The sequence below is a fragment of the Leptidea sinapis genome, chromosome Z, assembly GCF_905404315.1.
Source record: "Leptidea sinapis chromosome Z, ilLepSina1.1, whole genome shotgun sequence".
Classification (NCBI taxonomy): Eukaryota; Metazoa; Arthropoda; class Insecta; order Lepidoptera; family Pieridae; genus Leptidea; species Leptidea sinapis.
The window spans coordinates 28,844,726-28,871,576 of NC_066312.1; the positions used below are offsets into that span (position 1 = coordinate 28,844,726).

At 34.2% G+C, this 26,851-nt stretch overlaps 1 protein-coding gene across 6 annotated transcripts in view; it reads left to right on the plus strand.

Annotated features, from left to right (window-relative positions):
* LOC126979215 (G protein-activated inward rectifier potassium channel 3-like) overlaps positions 1 to 26,851 on the plus strand; it is a 56,115-nt gene that overhangs the window by 21,375 nt on the left and 7,889 nt on the right. The window contains exons 2-4 of one of the 6 annotated variants that reach the window (XM_050828477.1): positions 3,225 to 3,646; positions 16,840 to 17,897; positions 23,103 to 25,512. In XM_050828477.1, coding sequence (XP_050684434.1) covers positions 3,327 to 3,646; positions 16,840 to 17,897; positions 23,103 to 23,209 — 1,485 coding nt within the window. In that variant the 5' untranslated portion in view covers positions 3,225 to 3,326 and the 3' untranslated portion in view covers positions 23,210 to 25,512. Of the gene's footprint in view, positions 1 to 3,224; positions 3,647 to 16,324; positions 16,627 to 16,839; positions 17,898 to 23,102; positions 25,513 to 26,851 lie in introns of those variants that run through there. The other 5 variants (XM_050828480.1, XM_050828481.1, XM_050828476.1 and 2 more) reach the window with 5 other exon arrangements.

Here is a 26,851-nt window from a genome sequence, read left to right on the forward strand (position 1 = left end):
CGTATATGTACTGTCATTTAAGAGGTTCGGGCGGAAGTGGAATATATGTAAGTATGAGGAATAGAGACAGATGTAGGTATGCATCCTGTAATTCTGATTTGAATTCTACTAGATGGTATATACCAGTACTCACTGAGTTGATTGATTGTTGAAATATATTATACCTTTTTGACAAAAAAGATTATATTAAGTTGGTTAAGCGATTTTGTTAATATGATAATAGATCGTCTCGGAGTTTCTTATCAGTTCTTATCCCTATGTCAAAGCCCCTTTAACTGATGTAGCTTCATGATGTGTAGCAGATTGTTGCAATATGTTGTGTTTTTTTTACGAAAATAAGGGCCGAGGCGAGCAGGATATTCAGCTGATGGTAATTGATACGGCCTGTCCATTACAGGTGCCGCTCAGGATTCTTGAAAAACCTCATAAATTCTGAGCAGCACTATAATTGCGCTTGTCACCTTGTGACATAAGATGTTAAGTCTCATTTGCCCAGTAATTTCACTAGCTACGGCGCCCTTCAGACCGAAACAGTATAATGTTTACACATTATTGTATCACTGCAGAAATAGGTGCCGTTGTGGTACCCATAATCTAGCCGGCATCCTGTGCAGAGGGGCCTCCCACTGGTATATGTAATGTTATTGTCACTCCCTTTGGTGAATAAATATATTTGTATTCCATTCACAATTTTTCACATACAACAATGGCAAACTAAAACATTTAGTAGTCTTATTTCTTTTTCTCTTCGATTTCATAGCTTTGTAGGCCTTTTTTAAATATATGAATAATTAAAAATATTTTCCCAGTTAAAATCACATAACACTATATTGTCGACAGTTTTGAAGTTGTACTACTTTTGGCGCCTTTGGGAAAAAGAATAAGAGTGAAGCGACATCTAATAATCAGGAATAAAGGAACAATAAACGAACTAAGTTGGTTTCTAAATGACTCTCAAATTATATTGGTTATGGAGACTATACACTACTAAAGAGTGTATAGGCTCCTCTTTATTGTAACTTTATCAAAAGTGGTAATTAAAATATTTATGAATCTTTAATTCACGTGTTTTATATTTAGGAAAAAAAATATATCATACTTAATTTAACATGTTTAAACATGTGTGATTTTTAATTAAATATTGACGTGAATGAATGTAGAATGTCGTGATAAAGTGGTCTATGTTTAATTTGGAACTTTATGAATTAATAATATTATAACTACGTAAGTATCTCCTCCTCTGTTTTATAATATTTTGTCGAATTATCTCCGAGGGTATCTGTGTCAGCTACTATACTACTCAACACAAGGTGTCGCTAGTTTCATTATCTGTTTTTAGGCATTTTATCCGTTTTTCTATACATCTAAAAAACGTGAGTATCCGTCCCTACTCTGTGTCTAAAACAATTTTGTTTGGAAGAAAGTCTCTTGTGAAATAATTATTGTACATCTGCTGGTTCATAGGATTTCATATATTAGTTTTTAGAAATAACTATCTAGTTACTGTCATACATAAAATATTAAGCATAAGAAGCATAGAAATCATAAGTTATAAATAAAATTAATAACGTATTCTAATTCAATATTATCATATCTTTATTTTGTCGAACTATATATTATATACGACAATCGGCTGTTATTTTATTCAACACAAGATGTCGCTTCCTTACAACATTGGATATTTTATTATAACAATAAGGGACGAGACGTTCAGCTGATGGTAATTGATACGCCCTGCGCATTACAATGTGTGCCGCTCAAAATTCTTGAAAATCCCAAAATTTCTGACTTTACATTCTATGTATCTTTGACACATAAAATGCTAAGTCTCCTTTGCCCCAGTAATTTCACTAGCTACGGTGCCCTTCAGACCGAAACAGAATAATGCTTACACATTAATGCTTTACGGCAGAAATAGGCGCCGTTGTGGTACCCATGGTCTAGCTAGCACCCTGTGCAAAGGAGCCTCCCACTTGGAAAAAAATTATGCTGTTAAATTGTTTGTTTTTTAAATACTTTTCGAGCAAAACTGTATTTCTCTCGATGCATAGAGTGTCAACAAATTGATGACTAGAAATTGCTTAAAACACTACATATTTTTTAAGTAATCTAATTTCGTAAACCATTTAGTCGTGAATGTGAGCTATTTTGTTACTCTACTCAACACAAGATGTCACTAGTTTCATTAAAAGGTTATGAGACATTTTATGGATTAGGTAATAGATTTTCTAAGCGTATGATGACATTGTTTCAAAGAACATCTATCGTGTTAATTTGTGCATCTGTATAGAGTTTAAGCTATGAATAATATAAAAGGCACTGTCTTGGTTGGTATGCCATCATAGCCAATAATTATTAATAATCTAGATAATATAGGTCATAACCGGTATTAAAAAAAAGTACTTTTAAAGACAAAACCATGTTTACATCTATTATTATTTTCTTGATACGCCCTGCGCATTACAATGTGTGCCGCTCAAAATTCTTGAAAATCCCAAAATTTCTGACTTTACATTCTATGTATCTTTGACACATAAAATGCTAAGTCTCCTTTGCCCCAGTAATTTCACTAGCTACGGTGCCCTTCAGACCGAAACAGAATAATGCTTACACATTAATGCTTTACGGCAGAAATAGGCGCCGTTGTGGTACCCATGGTCTAGCTAGCACCCTGTGCAAAGGAGCCTCCCACTTGGAAAAAAATTATGCTGTTAAATTGTTTGTTTTTTAAATACTTTTCGAGCAAAACTGTATTTCTCTCGATGCATAGAGTGTCAACAAATTGATGACTAGAAATTGCTTAAAACACTACATATTTTTTAAGTAATCTAATTTCGTAAACCATTTAGTCGTGAATGTGAGCTATTTTGTTACTCTACTCAACACAAGATGTCACTAGTTTCATTAAAAGGTTATGAGACATTTTATGGATTAGGTAATAGATTTTCTAAGCCTATGATGACATTGTTTCAAAGAACATCTATCGTGTTAATTTGTGCATCTGTATAGAGTTTAAGCTATGAATAATATAAAAGGCACTGTCTTGGTTGGTATGCCATCATAGCCAATAATTATTAATAATCTAGATAATATAGGTCATAACCGGTATTAAAAAAAAGTACTTTTAAAGACAAAACCATGTTTACATCTATTATTATTTTCTCTTACTCATCATTGCTCCCAAAATCGAAAATGACATTTTTAACAGAATACTATTATTACAGGTGATTCTCTGCTTGATACCAAGAAGGGGCAGAAAGGAAGGATACAAGATACAAAACGAGAATTATATCATATCATGCAATTGAAAACGATTGCTAGAAAAAATGGATTCCAAATCAACAGTTTGCACCGAACCGTCAACATCATATGAAATGGAAGTGACAAGAGAAGATATACAGAAAGAAGCGAAAACAAAACCTGCCCTATCTAGCGGAAAGATATTTTATAAGCCAGGTGCTATTGAGGAAGCTACAGATGAGACGAGCGTGTATGACAGCTCTGTTGTTGAAACCCCAATGCTGGGGTATACTGGAAGTGGAATTTTGAGACCTCATTCTATTCATCCAGTGAACAGCCTTCACAGAATACCAACGTACAGCAGCTCAATTGGTCACAGCACTATATATCGAGTTGATACATGTAGGTGAGTTTTAAAACGTTTTAATTTACTTATTAGGCCTCATTCACACTAGAGATAAAAACCGTAGCGTGAGCTGCCCGAAGCAAAATGTGAAATAATTGTAACCAATGTGGTTGAATAATAATATAGAATGAATATAAACCAGACAGTTTGTTATTTTTAAGTGGTATCCCTCACTTCTGGGATTGATTTAGTATAAAAATTTTAACTGTACCAAAATTTATGAACGAAGCGATAATCCAACCCGCGCCTCTCTGGTTCCGTCCGAGCTCTCATACCAACTGAGCTAAACCGTCGAGTCCGAGAGAGTCTGTGCGGGTTCGAGTCCCATCATTCATGAGTTTTGGTACAAATAAAATTTGTATATTCAACCAGCTCGATAAAAATAATCGGCTAGAAAGCGCTGGTATATGAATACATATGAGTATCGATTTGGTTTTTCTGTCTGCTTGAAATCCCTCGGGTGAAGGATGCTTTAAATTTAAGGTAATTTTGAATAAGGAACGCTTATTGTGGAAGACACATAATGTGAAATAAGTAAGTATTAAAGGGATATTCACAGCAACTGCATGAAAACGGTCGTGGGTTCAACCCTTTTTGAGTCTGCAATTTTTACTTGGTCACACTGGTTCAGTGCGAGTTAGTCTTCTTCTTCACAGTCGTTCCCTCATCGGTGAGGATCGTGACTCCGCTTAAGTTCGTCTACAGCTTTCCCACATCTGTTTCGGTCTGTCGCATGTTGGAGTGCGATGCTGATGGGTTATTTGAGTTGGGTTAGTCTGTTCGGATATTTGATCAGACCAGCGTCGTGGGCTCCGGCCTCTTATAACTACCGTAGGAACCCCAACGTCACCGATATAGCCCAGTTGATTGCGAAACCGAAGTGGCAGTGGGCAGGGCACATAGTTCGACGGACAGATGGCCGGTGGGGCAGTAAAGTCCTCGAATCGTCGCGTACCGGAAGTCGCAGTTGTGATAGGCCTCCACAAGATGGACCGATGATCTAGTCACGATCGACGATGGTCGTGAAGATCTTTGGGGGAGGCATTTATCCAGCAGTGGACGTGTTTTGGCTGGTATGATGATAATACATAATCATTGAATTTATTATTCGCAGGTATTGGTAAATTTTCTCGTTCGGTAATTGATACGGCCTGCCCATTACATTGTAAATGTAAATTTTAATAAAACCCTAGTAGTATTAGTATGTCTAATCGTATCTTAAAAAAACTCCGCTTTTGACAGAGCCGAGTGGTCGCTTACAGTACATACTCGTATATATGCACATACGTGCCATACTGTTGACTATCATATGGCATGCCCTGTTTTAACGCACGGGAATATATTATGTGTAAGAGAAAGTTCCATGAGAATCATGATGTGGATGAACAATCAATATGCAGATAGGATTTGAATATTTTGTTCTTCATTCTTTTACACAAATTATCTTGTCCCAAACAAGGCATAGCCTGTACTATTGGTGCAAGATAACGATATATTTAATACAATTTACTTACTTAAACATACATAAATACATATAAACATGTATCACTCCGGAATACAACATCTATATTCATCATATAATGTTGGCACATACCGAGATTCCAACCGGGGATTAGCTCAACCTCCAGCTCATTAGGCAGTGTCACTAGCCACTGGGCTATATGGATCGTCATGGAATGGAGGTTTATTATGTCTGTTCAACCCATTCAGAGTACTGGATCCACAAGTAGTTGGTTACGAGTGGTGGGTTGGGGGTAACTCAGCTCGGTGTACGTTACGACATAGAAGATATTTTATCAAAGCATTGACGCACAATAAACAACCAGACTCACAATCACGCTCAAAAATTCTTTGAAGCGAAACTCTGACTACGCGTCTATTAGGCAGAGTTTTCAGTCAGTTGTGTTTCGACCGCGCTTTGAATACAACGCCACTCAATGACAAGGATTTCAGTAAAAAACTGTCCAAATTACATCGTATCCAAACTTAAAAAGGATATTTATTATCATCAAAATAATCTGATATTTTCATAATTTTATTAATATTAAATATTTCATGATGCAATGACCCTCGTGGCTTGGGCACGGGGAAAGGCGCTGGTGTGGGACGCGACTTGCGTCGACACTCTGGCTCCTTCTGATATCAAAGTTATGTCAATGCGTGGGTGCTGCTTCGACTGTAGAAGACAGCAAACGTTGCAAATATGTCAGTCTCAGTGAGTCATACATCTTTGTGCCGTTTGGGGACTAGACACATGGCCCGCGGGGCCCAGACGCGCGGAGAATGTACTAAGTATCTATCTACGAGCCTAAGTAGCGCTTCTGGAAACCCAAGGTCTGGCAGCTGTTTCAGTCAACGGATCAGCCTAGATATCCATCGCGGAAATGCTGCCAGTATTCTTAGTACACTTAGTATTGTAAATATAGTTATATTATGTTTTTTTATATGATATTTGAATGAATTTATACATATAGTTGGAGTGCGTAAAAGTATATATAGTACATAGAAAGATAAAATAAACTGATTACATTAAAAATATTAGCAATCTATATTAAAACTATTTGATATCTCAATGCCATGATAGTGTAAGAATGTATTACTTATTAAAGAATCACTCACTGTAAATAAATTCAGCAACTTCAGTACATATCCTTGAGGTACCAATATCTAATCAGAACGAAGATAAATTGTGTTTTTAATCATATTTAGTTACGAGACATATTCCTTGAGTGTTGCTTGTGAATATTTGCGAATACCATTGAGATACTCGTTTTTAATGGGAAATTTTTCAATTTGAAAAGTGCTGAAAATGCGTCACAGACGTAAATAGTGATAAAGAGTGACATTATCGTTGTTTGCCAAGCTCGTTCCATTTTCGTTTACGATACCCATTTCAGGTAGATATAAAACTATAAAATACTAATAATTTCATGTTTTTCTTTGTGCTGTAAATTACTGGCGAATTTTATGGCGAATTGAAATATCCTTCAGGTGTTCGAATTACTTAGCAAGTCTTTTGTGGGGCGATGTATTACGTTATTCAAAAGAATTGTTAAAAAACGTTTGTGTGGTTTACCACACAAACGTTAGCCTTTAGGCTACTATAACATAAATGACTTTCTTAATGATACCACAGATTGCGAATGGAGCGACCGCCCTCAGGCTATTAAATAATATGTTGAATTGTACAATGTTACTTTGTTACTTTGTAAATGTTACTTTAATTGTAAAACATATTTTTGGTGAAAAAAAAAGCCTGCTGAGTTTGTTGCATTCTTCTAAGGCCTGAGGCATTCATTTTGGAATGGGTGGCAGTTTTTTTACTTTCAATAAGTGATGTCACATCCTATTTTGAATAAAAATATTTGAATTTGAACTGTAAATATATTGAGAGTATTCGCGCGAGACAGATACGAGTACAATGGTAGACAGTAACAGATAAATTAATTGTAATATATTGTTACATTAATATTCTATTTAGTTCTTATTAAAATTTGAGAAATTACATTAGTACATGTTAACAAAACAGACACGAATTTTATTTATATGAAGATATTTATTCCCCCTATGCATATGCTGTACCTATGCCACATAAAGACATTCACGTACTATATTCAAATAGACTCCCAAGCGCCTATTTCGTCAAAAAAATGTCCGAACGTCTCTTATACGTATACAGTAGATAATTTTGTTTTAGCAATGAAATGTAATTATTTAGGAATATGATATAAAGTCAAGTTAGGAACACAATTTTGTTATTTTTAAGCCTGGATACGCTGTTATTTGGACTGTTTTTAACTTTTAACACTTTGTAATTGCGTAGCGATGTATTCAAAGCGCGGTCGAAACACAACAGAACGAAAACTCTGCCTGATAGACAATTTATGAACATGATTGTGGGTGTAGTTGTTAATTGTACGTCGATACAAAGTAGGCATAAATTTTATTTGCGTAACTTAAATCAATATTGCCTTATGACGTGTTCACATGTAGCGATTTCAGTTGATCAACTACTAAGCCTCTTGCGATTTGATCCGTCAGAACAGATTTTATTAACAAAATATTGTTCCTTATTTATAATCAATTTCTAGGATATTTCTATAATTAAAGACACTATAGAAGAGATAGAATATGTAATTATTGACGCTAAAACAGAACTGAGTAGAACAGAAACAGAACTCCTTTGAGCGTGTAAAAACGAAATGACTGATAACTAAAGAAACTTTTTAAAATTGTTGATGTCAATAAAATTGCAATGTGAACGTGTAGAAAAGAACAAAGAGGATGTTAATACCACGTAGTAAGAGGCAGGATTGCTAAGTAACAATTGAAATTTAGTTTAGTATAAAACGTGCAGTGATTTGACATATGTTTGAAATAGTAGTAATTACAGTATTAAGGAAGTATAATCCGGCTAAGTTTGAAAGCGAACAGTTGCTTAAAACGAAGAGGATTTCGGCTATCTCTGTTCTTTATAAGATTAAAGCCGCCATCAGTCAATCTATCAATGGCTGCACGTTTCATACAATCGAGTGAATCGCTTTTTTCTGAGAATTTTGCTAGGCTGAAAATGAGGTGACCGAGTCAAAGACACGTATGAAAAATGCTATTTGAATATTAGGAATTAATAATTGTGAATGACATTGTTTTGGGAACATCTTTAAATTATAAAATGCAGAGTTTTACTTTTAGAAGAGTTATTAAATCTTTCAGTTTTTTTTTTTAAATCTGAGTAATTTAAATGATTTCATACAGGCATATTTCGGGTTCACTATTGTCAGTAATTTACACACCGTATCTTAAAAAACTTTCAGCTTACACACACATTATTCGTTTTAAAATTAAATATTTGCTGAAATCTTTATTTATGAAAATAAGGGTCGAGACGTCCAGGACTTTTAGTTGATGGTAACTGAGACGCCTTCAATGCAGTGCCGCCCAGGATTCTTGAAAAACCGAAAAATTCTGAGCGGCACTATAATTGCACTGGTTACCTTGAGACATAAGATGTTAAGTCTCATTTGACCAGTAATTTCACTAGCTACGGCGCTCTTCAGACCGAAACACATTAATGCTTACACTTACTCCTTCACGGCAGAAATAGGCGACGTTGTGGCAGCCGGTATCTTGTGCAAAGGAGCCTCCCACTGGTAAAATCAAGTAATGTGTCATGTACTTACCGAGTAAAACACTAAAACATTCTTAAACATGTTAGTAAAATATTAAAACATTGGTTAATAACATGATTAACAAAGATACATTGAATTGTTTGTATATTAAATTTTATTTCATAGCACCTATTAATTATATTGACTTAAGGTATTTTATGATAACGTTAAGCTTGTTTTAATGTGTCAATTATAACATCCCTTGTTTGAATAAGTGTATAAGTTAGAATTGGTTAAATATTGTGTGGAGTTACTAGAAGGAAGTTGAGCTCTTATTAAAAAAAATCATTTCACTTGTTTATAAATTTACTATCGGCAGCAGAAGTTGCTGAAGAACCTTTTTCATTTTGATATGAATAAAAACTAGTGGGAGGCTCCTTTGCACGGGATGCCGCCTAGTTTATGGGTACCACAACGGCATCTAGTTCTGTCGTGAAGCAGTAATGTGTAAACAATACTGTGTTTCGGTTGAAGTGAAAATTACTGTGTTTCGGAAAAAGCGGCTTTAACGGCCTACCATGCTAACGTGGAGTCTATAATTAGATATGGGATCATAATATGGGGTAACTCAACAGTAATAAATAGAGTCTTAATAGCGCAAAAAAATTGTTTGAGGGCTGCAGTGGGAAAAGGACCCCTTGAAAGCTGCAGAGCCGTATTTAAAAAATATAACTTATTAAAAATTATTGAATTATACATATTTGAGTGCTGTATGTTTGTTCGAAAACAATTTAGCGAATTCAGTAAACATGAAAACACTTCATAATCCTGAGCGTCACTGCATTGTAATGGGCAAGGCGTATCAATTGCCATCAGCTGAACGTCCTGCTCGTCTCGTCCCTTATTTTCATAAAAAAATTATAAATAAAGAAAGTGATATGTAAAACAATATTATAGGATTACACTATCTTTAGGATATGTTTCTCTAACTGTTTATACATTATCATAGCAAATATTAAATTAATAAATGAATTTTGAATTTAAGGACGTAAGTCAGAATATGTACGTTTATATATTTTTTTAAACGTGTGGATATTTCAAATGGTAGATAATATATATATATGTATATTTTAAGACCAGTGATATGGTTTTATATGTATGACACCTGATGTAGTAGATACGAAGTCAAAGAAAGACGAGAAAGCATTGAATTTATCACAGAAAACCTAATATAGAAGTTAACAATGAATATCATCAAATTTTTATTATAACCTAAAAATAAATTTTAAAAATAGATTTTGAACAAAACATTTTTAAAATATTAGTCGAGTCTAATCGCCTTTCCGTTTTCTTGAATCAAAAATATGGTGCCCTTCAAATCGAAAGACCTGCGCAATAATTCTAGGCGGTAGTAATCGGCACCCCTGTGGTGGCAATCTTGCAGGCTCTGTAAAAGAGCCTACAAACTTTTTTAACATTCATAAGTGTCAATTCCGTGACCTATATGAATAAAGTGATTTTGAATTGATTTTTGGAAACAGTAGGTACTTAAAGCAAAGGACTCAGTAACCTATAGGTAGTCATAATATAACAAGGACTGTGTCTATAATGGTGCGTACCGATTAGTGAAACGTAACATGAAATGTATAATGGAATGAAAGAATTCGCCGAACACATCGCTGCAATGTGTAATGAACAGGTTTGTAATAATCTCCGTCTTTTGCGTGGGAAATGTGCATTTCACGCATAGGCTACATTACATGGCGCGCGTGGAGTGCCCCGTGATTTTTCCTTTTGTTACGAACGAACACAAAGGGCGCGTTCGCGGTGCGTCGTGAATGCGCGATATGAGCGCGCTATGCGTCCGCGTCTGCAGCAAACCTGTAGTGAAAGATAGGATGATACATTTCATGTAACGTTTTACCAGTCTGTACGCACCTTAACGTGAAAGCCGAGAAGTGAGTTCGGTGAAGTGGAAATATGTTAAGTCGCGATTAATCAACGCTATCAACCTCTTATCAGTGTTTACAGATTTTCGTGGATTTGCAAGATTAGCAGTTTATCCTGTGTGCAACAACGGTTATTTGAGAACCTTGAGTAATGACGCTTTTATGCTATAGATTTATTGTATCCATATGCTAGGTAACATTATATAAACTTTCATGCACATTACTACCTATATTTATATAAATCGGCTAGTAACCTACTTGACTTTAGTTCCTGTATCCCCTAGCTGGGGCAGAAGGCATCTCCATCGCGATCAGTCCTGAGCATCTCTCTTAATTTCACTCCAGGTCTTTTCGATGTCTTTCGCTTCGTCAACGTCGTCAGGTTTGTGTTTTCCTTGAGGGTTCGAGTCTAGAGCTGGTCTCGGTATATGGTTGGGATCCCTTAAGATTGTGTTGCCTATCCAGCTCCATTTGCGGCGTTTTATCTGTTGGTCTATTGGGATTTCATGACAGCGTTGCCAAAGATTATCGTTGGAAAATTGTCGGGCCAGTGAATACCGAGGATACTTTGAAGGCATTGGTTAACGAAAATCAGCAGTTGATGAGTGATGCGCTTGGTGACTTTTTTGGTGAAAAAGAAGAGGTGAAAGAAGGCACCCTTATCGTATACCCACCCGCATGTACCGCTATTTCATCCGAGACGATTATGTGTCACTTTTCAAGCATAGTTCTTGTATTGAGCTTTAGTGTTTAAGTTTAAGTGTATTATTTTATCGGGGACGCCAATTTCTCGTAGGCGAGACCATACACCGGTCTACCTCATCGTGTGGAAGGCTTGTTCAAAATCCACGAATGTAAGGTACATTTCTCTTGGCCATTCTGATGCCTGTTCTAGTATGGCTAGTAGTCTCCATAATAGTTACAAAGAAAATTTAAGAGACAATTAGAAACCAACTTCATCCTGTTATTTTTAATGTTAGTGTGCGTGCGCAATGTAAAAATACAAATTCTCCTTCTTTTTCTCAAACGCCCTAAAGATGTATAACTTCAGAACTGTGGACGACATATTTATATTTGGTTTTATTTTAGCAAATAACCTTTACTTAGGTCTAATACAAAACTATGCAATGAAAGAGAAATAGAAGTAAGACTTTAATCTGCTACCTATATTTTTGCCATTGTTATATAGCAAGAAGATGTAAGAAGAATAGAATAGAATAGAAATATATTTATTCACCATAGCGAGTGACAATAACCTTAGGGTATGATGTGACCAGAAAGAACTGAATTATCCGGATTTCCCCTTATCCGAGCATACCCTGATGCACATTGTTGTAGTATTAATATTGCAATAGGTGTAAAGTCGTAGCTGGCATATTTATTCAAATTTATGTTTTCCCAAATCTGAAGTAAAAGTAAAAACTCCATTTGCGATGAATTGATGACTGTTTTAATGGGAGTCACCTTTCATTTATAACCCGTGATATTTAATTGATGACTTACATAAGAAAAGAATGATTTCCAAGGAATATAATACGAATAATGATTTGTTTATTTTCTGTTATTGTCTGTTGTATTACCTTATCTCGTAGCTACAATAATAAAATAGGATTATGAATAGTGCCTTTTACAATATTTAAATAACTCTCACAAAAATGTTTGAATGCCGAGATATGAAATCGACAGTTTAATATTATTAACTGTTTGATAATGTTATTAACTTAGATAATCTTCTTCGATAAAAGCATGCAGGTATAATTATAATTCAACAAATACAAAATAATATAAAATTGAATTTCTTTTCTCTCGCTCGCGTAAGTGCGACATAAATATTTATTTAGAATTCTTAAATCTTATTCAGTTTTTGTTACCTCTGAGCCCGATTTCACGAATGACACTTTGAACTGATTTTAATAAGACTCAGCTTTACTTAAATTAGTTCAAGTGCCAGTCTTGATGTCGAATAAGACCTAACTGAATTGTTTCTCCAAGGTAGTAGGTGCGACAAGGACATTTGAAATGATCTTCGTCTTGTCCATGCTCATTTTAAGACTCCTTGGGAAGCTATATTGAGGCCATCGAGCATATGGCTTAAGTCTCTCATGGTCTCTGCCATGATTGCGATACCGTCTGTGAATCAAAGGAGTTCCTCCGTTCCAGTCCAGAATCTTAAAAACATCTTCCAACACAGCGGTGAACAGCTTGGGTGATATGACATCACTTTATCTGACTCTCCGCTGCAGTCAGATAGGCTTCGAGATCTGATCCTGGAGACGGACTGACATGGTAGCGTTTCCATACAAACACTTCAACGCTTCGATATATCGTTAATCAATGTGGCACCTCTGGAGAGACTGAATAAGGCTGGTTATACTCCTCCGTCTTCTGTATAACCTGCCGCAGCGTATGTATGTGTCTATGGCGCTAAAGCCTTTTATGAAATCCGGCTTGTTCGGGAGGGTGTAAGTTGTGAACCTGCGCACGAGATGATTTATAATCGATCAAAGACGATCAGTCAACATCAACTGAATCAGTATAACCATAAGAATTTTAACATAATAATTTTAATCCTATCAAAGTAGAGTATACAGGAAGTATTACGACAGTATTCATATGAAGAAATAATCTCATTTCAATCACTGCAAATTGAAAACGTGAGGCGTATTTTGTATTTTGTCAACAAAACACTATAGGAAAATACGAATACATTATTCGCTCTGGTATTAATTTTGTAATCACGACAATGTTGCGTATTTTAGATATAATAAGTTGTTCATGCGCCGATGTTTATACAGGTATAGTGTTAATTGATAGATTAAATGTCTGTCTATTTTAGATTAATCACATCACTTTAGTAAACATGCTGATATAAATTGAATGAAATAAAAAAAAAATATGTAAAGTAAAAACAGGACATACAATCTTTTGGAACCGAAAGAAAATGCAGGTTGGAAAGCTGAAGTATTTAAGTTTAAAAAAACAATTGGAGGTCCTATCTATCTACCTTCTATGAGCTACGTGACGAAATTTATTTTATTATTCTAATTTATTATTATATTACACTTGTGATCGCGAAAATTAAACAAGAATTTAAACATTTGCTGGTTTGGTTAGATGTATTGATCAAATCAAATAAAAATCATTTTATTCATGTCGGTCATGGAAATGACACTAATGATTTTTTTCTTATTGAATTTCCGGTACTTCGTAAAGGGTTGAGCTAATGAGAAAAAGTAGCGATAAACTGATTGCCACTCTTTTAAATCAACATTTACATTTTAATTTTATTACAAATCATTTCAATTACAATATAATAAGTAAAGTGATGCAACAAAAATACTCAAACGTCAAACAATCAATGGCTTACACGAGTAAGTCAAAACTCATCACTCGCGAATATTCTAAATAAACAAAATGGGTAATAATAAAAATGTATATTATGGCATTTTTAGTAACCAAATATTTTAAAGACTTATTTTTTAATTGCGTAAATTGAAAACTACGTTTATATTCTTGTTTGATGTGTTTTCTTTTCAGCAAATGGCCTCATTGTAAATGCTTTTAATAAATATAAAGTTTCTTTGGGTTAGATCTTAAATAATGAAATGATTTGGTTGTTCTTCAAACTTACTTCAAATAACGTCTTTTGAAGTTGTAGTCTGTTGTCGAACTAATTGAAACTTTACATTTACTATCATAAAGATAAGGCATAAAAGGCATTTATTTTCTCATAATGGATTCCTTTAGAATTCTTTTTGATGTCATTTCTAATATACTAGATACTAATACCACTTCGGAAACAAATGGAGCTCTAAGAGAGAAGAAGTGGCGCAAGAAACTCTCCCAGTAATTTTTTTGCGCTCTTTTTAATAAAACGTCATTGCTATTGCTATAAAATAATCATAATCTAGTCCCAGGCTGTCCGATCACAGATATTCAGCTGTGGAGTAATAGGATTTACGACAGAGCCATTATTTAACAAAACATTTAAATTTATTTATAGGTAATGCCTGAACAGAGGTTGGGACTTTATTATAAAAGTGTATACATTTTATTAAGTACTTTGATAAACGAAATAGTGTAGAAAAATGTTTACTATTTTTTAAAAGAGTATTTACATTTGCTAAAACACTACGATGTATTTTATGTTCAATTATGAAAGACTAGCTGATACCTCGTAACTTTGTCCGCGTATACACAGGACTGAGCACGTAGTATCGACATTTCAATTAAATTTTTAAAATAAATGAACATAACCTATGCTGTCGCGAAACTTTTTATAAATAATGATGTGTTCTACTAAGTCATAGTACATTATTTCATTCTATCATCAATGTACGATGTATTTTGGATTTTAGGTAATTTTTGTACACCTTAGGTAACATTTTTGGAGTTTTAGTAATTTCCTAATTTTGTTTTGTAAATATATCTAATACAGCCTATGTCATAGGCTATATTTGTAGCTTCCCAACAGTGAAAGAAAAATTTTCCAAATCGATTCAGCAGTTTCGGAGCCTATTCAATGCAAGCAAATATACAATCAAATCTTTCCTCTTATAATATTAGTATAGAAAAACTAGTATGTAGTAGAGTGTTTGACTCGGGTTTGCTCTTATTGTAACGATATTGTGTGACCTTCAGACCGAGTCGAGAAATACAAATTAGTATCGGGGAAAACGTGAATTAGCAGATCAATTTGCGCTGTCAAATTGAAAATTTAATGAGCTAACGAGGGGTGGAGGTACATTCAATTATTGATACGCCAATAGGAAGTTTATACAAAATATGTTCATGGGAATGGTATTTTGTTATCACTATTTATTGTTAACAGAATTGGGCGTGGATAGATTTCTAGCTATAGATATGTAACGTTTGACTTTTTGCAAAAGTTTGTAAAAAAATATACTTTTTAAAATAGATCAACCAAGAGGCTCTATTTTTATATGTATTGATTGTTCTGTTATAAATACGAAAAGTTTTGCTAATATTATTTTTTATTAAAAAAAATACTATTGCTCATTCAAAAGTGTATCCATTATAACTATTTGAATAAGATATTCTGTATTTGGCTTTAATTTGCTGTAAATTTAGTATTGGTTCTGTTTTTCTTGCTATAACAGAGCTCCCAACCATTATTTTCAATTGTGTACATAATTTCGTTTTAAATGACTTAAAATTGATTAAAATAATATAATGTAGTTGCAATTTATATCAGCAAATTATATATTATTCTAAAAATTATAACAGGTAATTGCAGCCAATTTTTATACGCAACTTATCGCTAATATATTGCGTAATCCCTCAACATTCATTTAAAATTAGTTCTATCAAAAACAGTCACCTGCAGAATAGAGCAGTGAGCTCTTGTACTATTAGGCCATGACGTGAAAAAATGGGAAAGTCTCATGTGTCTAATATTCATAATTTAATAGTGGATTATTTTTAATAGCTACTGATTAGAATTGCTAATAAGTACGCCGAAAAAATAGCATTTATGAAGCGCAGGTTACGCTATCGCACACCATCAAGACAAAACTCGCTATAGACACTCGCTGAAACATTTTCCGCCTTCAGCTGATAACTGTTGATATCTAACGATATAATTATACAACGTTTAGCGCGTCATCTGCCGAGCACAGCAGTCGTGACCGCGACATTATCGGGTGCGATGCCTCAGGAGTGATCGAGGGATGAACGCGCACAAGTTGGTCTGCGAGTGAGCCGAGCGGACGCAATACCTTGCACGCAGCGCCATGCACCGCGACCCGGAGTCTCCAGCCAGCCGCGAGGAGTCCCAGCTCCTCCCCGACGAATGGCTTAAAGTTAAAACCGTCCCTGGAAACGGCAACCTATCACCAGGCGTCTACTACCCCACAACCACCAAGAGGTTCGTCGAGCCAGTGCCGTCTCCAACCGACCATCAGTACTGTGTCGCTTTTGTAACGTTATATCCTTGTCTCATTTCATTTTATAATTATATTACTTGTTATATTCATTAAGCATATTAACATTGGCGAAGGTCGTATCGTAGCGTTCACGCGTGATGTAGACGTTTGCATATCATACACTAGATTCTACAATTACTTAGAATCACTCAATGGAAACAATATTAAAATAACTCGTTTCTCTATTACAGGAATCGCTTGCACAGACATGGCGCATCTAGACGAACAAGACGACGTGCCATCCTTAAAAATGGAGAATGTAATATACTCAAATCGAAAATTCAACAAAGAAGTCTACGGTTTCTTCAGGATATGTTCACAACCCTTGTGGATGCCCAGTGGAGGTGGACTCTGCTGGTATTCACGCTTTCTTTTATCCTGTCCTGGCTGGGTTTTGCACTTATTTGGTGGTTGATTTCGTTTACCCACGGCGATCTCGAGGAAGACCATTTGCCACCGATGCAAGAATCTTCGAACTGGAAGCCGTGTGTGTTTAATATATTCGGTTTCACATCCTGTTTCTTATTTAGTATAGAAACCCAACATACAATTGGATACGGTGCACGCACAACTACAGAAGAGTGTCCTGAAGCTATTTTCATTATGTGCTTGCAGAGTATTGTAGGTGTTATGATACAAGCGTTCATGGTCGGCATAGTATTCGCAAAGATGACGAGGCCGAAACATAGAACACAAACATTATTATTCTCGAAGTATGCAGTGGTGTGCCAGAGGGACGGTGAACTCAGCTTAATGTTCCGCGTCGGCGACTTGAGGAAGTCCCACATTATTGGCGCGAGTGTAAGGGCTCAATTAATACGTTCAAGGACTACTAAAGAGGGAGAAGTACTGTCTCATTATCAAACAGAACTGGAATTACACGCAGATGGATGCGACAGCAATCTGTTTTTCATATGGCCAATCACAATGGTGCACAAAATAAACGCTGACAGTCCGTTCTACGGCGTTTCAGCCGCGGATGTACTCCAAGAGAGATTTGAAATTATTGTCGTATTAGAGGGAACAATTGAATCGACAGGACAGACGACCCAAGCGCGCTCTAGTTATACGACAAGTGAAATTATGTGGGGTCATAGATTTATGCCAATAGTGTCATACAATCGTGAACGTCAAGGGTATGAGGTGGATTACTCCAAATTCGACGAGACAATGCAAGTAGATACTCCTCTTTGTTCGGCAAAGGAGTTGGACGATTTCTACGGGCATCAAGCGGACCATAGATCTATTGGTAAGTCCCTTTTCAAAAACAAATCGGGTGGTTGGATCGCTGTGCGAGATTAACGAGCTTCTTGTGTCAGTCTTGCTTCCTGTTGCCCTGAATGTTGATTTAAATTGGCGAATTTGTGACTATTTTACGTAAAACTAGGTTTAATATTAGTATTAGATAATAACAGTTCCGTAAAAGCTATGATTAATTATTATCGTCAATATTTATCACAGGTCAACACACGAAGTGTCCTGATTGTTGTTTTTAAGATAATGTTGTGTTTATCTTAAAATTATTGTGATGAAAATTAACTCTAGATAAATTGTTTGTTTTTTCAACCCATTTCTTGTGCGGTTATGATGAATGATTAATTGATTATTAATTATTTTATTTTTTATTGTTCAATGGATTGATAAATTGTAAATGGGATACTATATTGATATGATAATACCTATAAATTAAGGCAGAGAAGCTATTTACTATATCAGTTTAGAATATATATTTTTATTAATGCAATTCTCGCTTTATAAATTATTTAGGAGAACATAAAAAGCCATTTATTCTACTAGTCGCTCACAACACATTTGAAATCTATTTAATTAAATCTCAACAAAATTAAATATTGAAAAAGTAAAAATTCTAGTCGATTCTCAAGTGTTTCCCTCCCCCATTTGAATTCAACATATTCCGCCACTGGTTTTGGTCAACCATTGCGATTGTACTCATTTAGTGAAAATATCTTTCCACCTTTTCCTCTTGCATCCGTGACCCCTATCTGCTCTTAGAATCCATTCTAAAGCGTTTTTAATTCAGATGTCAATAATTTACTAGCCATTCGACATTTGAATCTAGGCACATGCTAAATTTAATAGAACGGTTTACAGACATGTGCTTAAAATAACTTTCTGTCTGTGAAACATTTCTAATATTATTTTTCATCTAAGCTGTCAGCTGTATATAAATGCATTTTTTTATTAATATATAACTTGGGGCTTGCGTTATTACTATTATTTACTTAGTTTTTACATCATCAAACTTATCTGTTTGAAATATTCATTCATATATTTACGTGATAAATTACCCTTAGAAAAAATATTTAATCATGAAAAATGTCACAACAAAATCTTAGGACATTGACCTGAATTTTTCGAGGAGGTTTTTAGTGATCAGATTTTCTGAAGAAACTTTGTGTTATACTCAATTTTATCAATTTTCGATATAATTTATATTAAGGCCTGAATTGATTTTAAATACGAAAATTGACTCTAGTAATAACCGGTTTTTCTAAATAAATAAAACTAGTAGTTCTAAAAAATAATTATTATGATGATATAATACGTCGGAAGACAGTTGCACTTTTTATTTTTTCAAACCAAATGGTATAACTAAAAAAAAAAAAAAATTACCTATTTTTTATCCACCTCCATCCTCCAAATAACATAATTTTTGTATTAAAAAATGTAGAAAAGAAAACTCGATTGTGTAGTTATTTTAATTTTTTAGTCATCAATTATTATTAATCATTGACACCCCCTCGCTCCAAAGAGGATGTAAATACTACTTAGTAAGAGACGGGACTGCCTAAGTAAAAATTGAAATTTTCGTTTAGTATGAAACGTGCAGTGATTTGACTTACCTACATTTGGCACGTGCAAATAAAATTTAAAATAAATTTGTTTATATGTACAAGTTTGTTTTTCCTTACAAGTGTATTGAAATACTGCTTATGAAACTCTTGAGCCACTTGCTCACTAGACACTCGGTTGATTTACGCCCTCGCCCACGCCTCGGGCTGCAACCCACAGCCTCGTGTTAAATGAGCAAATTAGCTCACTTATATATTTTATAATGTATACTTTAGGTATATAATTAAAGTAAATATGCATTAATAGGGTGATATGACATTATTGACCGATGGATAAGTAATTAAATATTTAGATAACAGTAATATGGCTTTTCGTATTGACTTAAAGCTGTTAAGATCTATTTCGCAGAAATTCCATTCATTATTCTTATCTTGCATATATATTTTAGATCACTATATTATCTTGTTTTTTAACCTGGATCTTTATTGTAGTATCAGAAATATTGTCCTACTTAATAATATCGTTACTACATTAACCAAAACGATTTTATGACTTTATTCGGTCATTTTCCAATATCTTAAAAATTTCTTAGATAATTTATACGTTTAGACAGAGCCCCTTGCTGCTAGACAACCGATGAAAACAGGCCAGGTTTATTACTTTAGTGTGCGTGACAGGTTACGTCTTACACTCGCGATACGTATGTCACTTTGTGTTAGTACAAGTCACAATGCACGCAGAATTGCTCTAAATACAGGTTAACTGTCAACCTCAATCTTTTTCGTTGTTTTCACAGCTGACATAGACTATCTAGACGTATAAATGATCTTAAAAAATATTTTCAACACTTCTTACTAATCCTGAATTGCCCAAATAAAAGTAAAATAAATTAAATTTTATTTTACTAATTTACAATGCATTATTTTATCCATTTCGTATGCTTTAATTGTATGAAAAACCGGATGTTTTATGTTAGTTGATCATGGGTTGAAATTAAAAATAATTGTATTAATATTCACTGTATATTTTTTATTATTGAAGCATTGTAAATACAACAATATATTGACATTATATATATTGGTTCGCTTGCATGAGAATATCCGCATCAAAAAGTAATTCACTTTTTGGAACTGTCAGATTAGGATAAGCGCACACTGACGTAAGAAGCGATTAATAGATTTTATTGTTAAATTGTGTCGATTTAACCTTTTAAGCTTAAACTTTCTTTTTTGTACTAATATATTCGAACTGCTGTAAATTATATTAATTATCTCTTATTTAAGTCTACAATTATGAGTTTTACGTGTATAATAGACATTTATTTAAGTCAATGCAAATGCTTGCAAAGGCGACTAAAATACAAAATAATGATGAGATAGTATTTGATATATTTATTATGAAAATAAAAATAGACTAAAAGACAAGTTAAAGAATCGATTATCCTTTTCCAAGTTAAACATATAAAATTACAACATTAATTTTTTATATTACATACTTTATATAAATATATGTTGGTCTCAGGTAGTAATTAGTAATTACCATCAACTTAAAAATTTTTGGAGAAAATTTATTAATTACCTATAATTTACCATGTATATAAGAAAAAATGTTTAAAGTCCGTTTTGAAAAAATTTTTTTATTAGAATTATTTTAAATTCCTTCAAAGAGCCCTCTACCTATTATTGGAAATAGTAGGTTACCAAGTGTCTGACGTGAATTGTCTTTGCAGGAAAAGTTGTAACGTTTCATGTTTTTGTTACATCAAGTAAATTTTATAGGTAAACTACATCGTAATGAGATTCACTCAAAAAATAACGCTCAGGCAGAGTTGTGTGGATTTTTTGCCCCATTTGCGCGGGGCGCGTAGCAATTGCTACTCCTGCTACGTCGTTAATACAGCACTGCGCCATGATGTGTATTGGGTGCATTACTCGTCCATAGTTGTAAGAATATAAATGTAGAAAGTAGTTCTGAAGATCAAGCTAATCAGAGATGACTTGATAATTGATGTCGTATGTGTTGAAATGGAAGAAGCTTTTACTGTGGTGAACCCACCCAGAGATGAGAACAGTACTCCATGTGAAGCTGAATTTGCGCATTATATAGTTGCAGGCGGTGGCTCAAAATGGAGAACTATCGTGCCATACTGAGTGCCCCAGCTTTTCAGAGGCTAATCTGGCCTTCTCGTCCACATCACTTGACTACAGAATTAATCGTCACTCGATATGTCAACACCGAGTATGACAAGCTGTGGCAGTAGATTGAACCCGAATCAAGGGGATACAAAACTTTTTAGCAGTGGACTCACTTGTGTCTTTTTAGAATTAACTGGACTAAATTATGCCGACCCCATTCCGAGATTTTGCATATCATAGTCACAATTTGACACAATTTGTTTCGGACACAATTTGTTTCGGTTCTCGTTGACGCTATCCCGAGAGATGTTGGCGTTGCTGGTCTAAAAATCATACCCAATACTGTAGCCTGCAAGGCAATGGATTTTGCAGATTTAAAGCTAATCATTGATTTACAAAAGAAACAGTTTAGGTTAGTAGGATATATATTGCAGTCTTGCAATATATATCCTACTAACTGCTTACGCTTCTCCCTTCGACTGAATCACTTGCGCCAAAAGAGAGAAAATGATGTCCAGGTGACCGACCTTGACTGAAACTGTACTGACAATCACTGATAAGCTGGTGCTCTTCTAGGTATCTCAATAGCTGGTGGTTGATAATCGATTCCATAACTTTGGAGAAAACGGAGGTAATAGCAAAGAGTGGTGACAAACCAAATAGTCGTATGTCTATAATATGTTGCAATGGGAGTCTCATGTCATATAGACAAAGTGTTTCGACTCCTATTGAGATTGGTCTAGCAGTTTTCGATAGATTTGTCTCTTCCTTGATATATTCCTTGCTCACTCCACCCTTTCTATACTTAAAATGTGACAGACCTTTAAATTTGTGATATTCTAACAATCAATTCTATCTTGCTTGTGTTAATTGTTTAACATAATCTTACACATTATATTTTTTATACTTAAGACTTTATAACGAGTCGTCCCTAGTACGGATCTTGAGCAGTATCATTGGCGGAGGGATTGTATAAGTACGAATTATTTTCGCTCACTGCTCAATATTTGTGCCTGGACTCGAACATGAGAATAAATATGTTAAAAGGCATAAAAAAGTATTTATTTTCTCAAAATGTATTCCCTCAGAATTCATTTTGATGTCTGTTCTAACACTACCTCCGCTCTGAGAGAGAAGAACTGGCGCAAAATACTCGCCCAGCATTATTTTTTGCGCTCTTAATATAAAATTGTACTGTCATTGTCATTGCTATTAAATAATCATAATCTGGTCCCAGGCTGTGATATTATGCGTGTTGTGATTTACGACAAAGACATATTTTAATAAAACATTCAAAATTATTTATAGGTAATGCCTGAACAGCGACTGGGACTTTAATAAAGTGTATACATTTTACTCTTAAAGCTATTATTATGTATGTGATGAAGCCTACTAGAATAAACTGCAAGAAATCTTCTATTTATTGTGTTATACTAATGAAAATCACTATTTAGAGCAAAAAAGGTATTTTAATTTATTATTTATATATGTTTATGATATAACAGAGAGTTCGGAACCCATGATGCTCAAGCTACCAGAGAGACATAAAGAACCGAAGACTCCGGAACCTAAAGCCGAACAAACAAATGGAGACTTTACTGTAACTTTGTAAAAAAACAAAATGTCTTAGAATATCCTGCAAAACGCTGAATTGTTATTCCACTAAGTTTCTGTAACGTCATGTATTTTACAAAATCTATAACAAATCATCACATTTAGATATATGTACATTATTTAACAAGATTTTTAACGCATCTAGTATGTAATTTATTATTGTAACTATATTAAAAATGTGTAAATGACTAAGGTTGGGTTGCATCATATTATTAGCTGTTATAGTTAAGGTTTACTTCATAATTATCGTTAACAGTAACAGTTTAACATAGGCTGCAGAATGTGTTGAAAAATCGTAGTCCTTGGCATAGTTAAAGTTAAAGAGTGAAATATGAAGTCAATATCGAATATTTATTTGAAACTTTTGACAGGCTGCTATTTAGCTATTTAGCATTATCAATCGCTTTATCCGGCGAAGATTGGACGGTTAAAGTTAAAACATTGAAAGTTATAACGTCATCTAAAAATTGTCAAATGTTGCAAGAGATTTTTTGCTTAACCAGTCCCTTAACAAGTTTGTTATTGCTAAAGTTAATTGATGCAACTCAGCCTTATGTAAATAAAAAAATAATGTTCTTCCTTTATTGTCAAATATTTGTATTATAGTTGATAAAAATGAGAAATGTACTGTGTGTGATACTGTGAGCACACTCATAAATAGTTTTCATGGATTATAAATTCTTTTATCACTCCATGAACTTGTTTATACTATACAAAAATTAGGACACTGAAGATAATATTTGTCAAATAGAAAATATCTTTCTATATTCGATTACCATATTATCAACGAAACAATCGTTTTCGAATCTCATCTATTTCAACGTGTTAACTAAGGTATCTAATAACTTAAAATATATCTCCACAGTGGATATACTCGTATGTAATAAAATTCAATACAAAATATCATATGTTAGTTACATATTATTCTATTTTACTAGTCAGTTGGTAGTTATAAATGCACATTGTTCGTAGAAAACATAATATTAAAATAAGCACTGTAGTTATTTCTATGTTAGTTCATGCATATGTTTATTGTGTATACTGTTAAATGCTCGAATACGTTGTGATATTTTCATTCCGTTTGTAAAGCTGTGGATACACTGTGATATAGCAATGCTTATGGCAAAATAATTAAAGCATTACCTAGGATAAACAAGATTTATGGCAATAATTAATATAGCACAAGGCAATATCCTGCTTACTGCCTTGAGCTATAGTTCCGGCGGTTAACTTTCGCTCATCAAAGAACGCTAAGTACAACCACATCGCTTTAAGCGAGGAAAGTAAAGCGGAAATTAGTGCCATAATTATTGCGGTAGCAGGGCGGTAGATGATAAGGTAGTGTGTCCGTAGCATTACTTTATATAAAGTGCCCAGACCACTCAGTATTGACCTGAAGACCTACAGTAGGTACCAAATCGTACTTTCAATCGAAGCTCATTACTCTGTCTAGAAATTGAACAGTCTATATTTGTACCTGTGGGTATATATCAACTGAAATAAAATTGCGTAGACTGCAATTTTTATTTGAAGTCTGTCACTTTCGTTCGGGTAAAGTTGACGGGGAAGGGAGTGCAAAATTTAGCAAAGCTATTTAATTTCAACGGCCGTTTTCAATAACGTATCTCAAGTTAGGGATAGATTGCTATCACCGTTTAATGACAAGATCTTATCTATCCATACTTATGTCCAGTATAGTTATATTATTAGTTGTAGTCCAACGCTTTTAGTCGATAGGTTATTGAAATGTAAGTAAGCCTAAAAGGATAGATTTGTCTACCTCTAGTAAGTTATACTAAGGATAGATAGGTTATTGAAAACGGCCGTATATGTATATTAGTAAATATATCTATATAAATAAATATAGAACAAAAACGGATATGTAATTCGTATTAATTTTTACGTTACGTTAATTAAGTGTTTATTGGATTGTCTTATTACTCAATCAAAACTTTGAAACGGCTTGAAATATTTTGACAGGACTTTCACTGGCAGATTACTTCTTATAAAGAAGTCTTTTTCTACTCAAAAAAATAAATGAATAAAATCACCTAAACGTTATTATATAAGGGAAAGTTGCCGCAAGTCATTATACCTGAGTAGTGAAGTCTATTTATTTGTGTGTCTTCAGTAATGTATTTGGATGTTTTCATTTCATTAACTCATATGTAAGATGAAATATTTACTAGATTTAAGCACATTTCAAACGTAAATGAATAATATTTTAATTAAGTTAGTCACAAATTATTGTTATTGCATATTTTATGTAAATATTGAACGAATAATTTATGTTGTGGCGTTGCAATGTGTTTCATTTTTGTCCCACGTTTGTTGCATCAATGTTTTTGTGTGTGGGCTCCTTTAATAGGGCTTAAAACGTCAGCCTGGTGAACTGCGGTGACTGGTCGGTCCTGTCATGAAGAACATGCTTGCTTGTAATAAAAACCTTATTTATGACATATCTGGATTTATTAGGGTGCATACCTAAAAAGAAAAATATGGAACACTAATTATAATATCACTTTGACGTTCGACCGTAACAGACGGTCTGTCAAGTTCTTTAATCTCCGAAACACGTGAAGGTATCGAATTGAAATTAAAATTTAAAACAATATACTTACCTACTTAAGTCTACAGTCTCTTGAAAGTAATCTAACGGCCTTTTTCAATAACCTATCTATCCTTAGTTTAACTTACGGATACATTGCTGTCACCGTTTAATGACACGATTTTATCTATCCATAGCTATGTCCAATACAGATATAGTCCAATGCTATCTATCAATAGTTTATTGAAATGTAGGTAAGTAAGCGTAAAAGGATAGATTTGTCTATCTCTAGTAAGTTAAGCTAAGGATAGATAGGTTATTGAAACAACATTTTATTGCCACCTCATCTCTCATTGCCACACTTCAAAGATTAACTTAGCTTTACTGTCTTATTAATAAACGCAATGTAAAGTTACTTCAAATTTCAAATTAGTTCTCCCTGTTGTAATTCTGTAGCGACAAAGGTAAGATAAAGATAAAAAAAAAATGAATTACTTCGCGTTTAATACCTACAGTTAAAGTTTTAGATTGGTTTATTTACTAACGGCCGTTCCCAATATTCAGTCTATTTCTTACTTGAGATAAAAATCGTAAGTATCGTTGACTTTTCTGTCCCAATAAACTTATCGACGGTAACTCACTATATCCGTGCACGCTGTATGTCAATTTGACGTAGCTTACCAGCGATATAAAGTTTGTATGGAATTTGCAATTCACGCATCCCAATATAAGGCGATACGAATGACTTATCGGGTATGTTGGGACAGCTTCAGATTATTGACAGCTAATTACTGACAGTAGAAGATAGTAATTTATCTTTATCTGTAGATAGTATATTGGGAACGGCCGTAAGGCTTTTAAATTAAGTAAATCTTCGAACTATAGAGACGCTTATTTCTGCCGTGAAGCAGTAATGTGTAAGCATTATTGTGTTTCGGTCGCCGTAGCTAGTAAAATTACTGGGCAAATGGTTAAGGTAACGAGCGCAATTGTAATGCCGCTATTGGCAGAGTTATTGGGCAGGCCGTATCAATTACCATCAGCTGAACGCCCTGCTCGTCTCGTCCCGTATTGTATACCCAAAAATTCTGA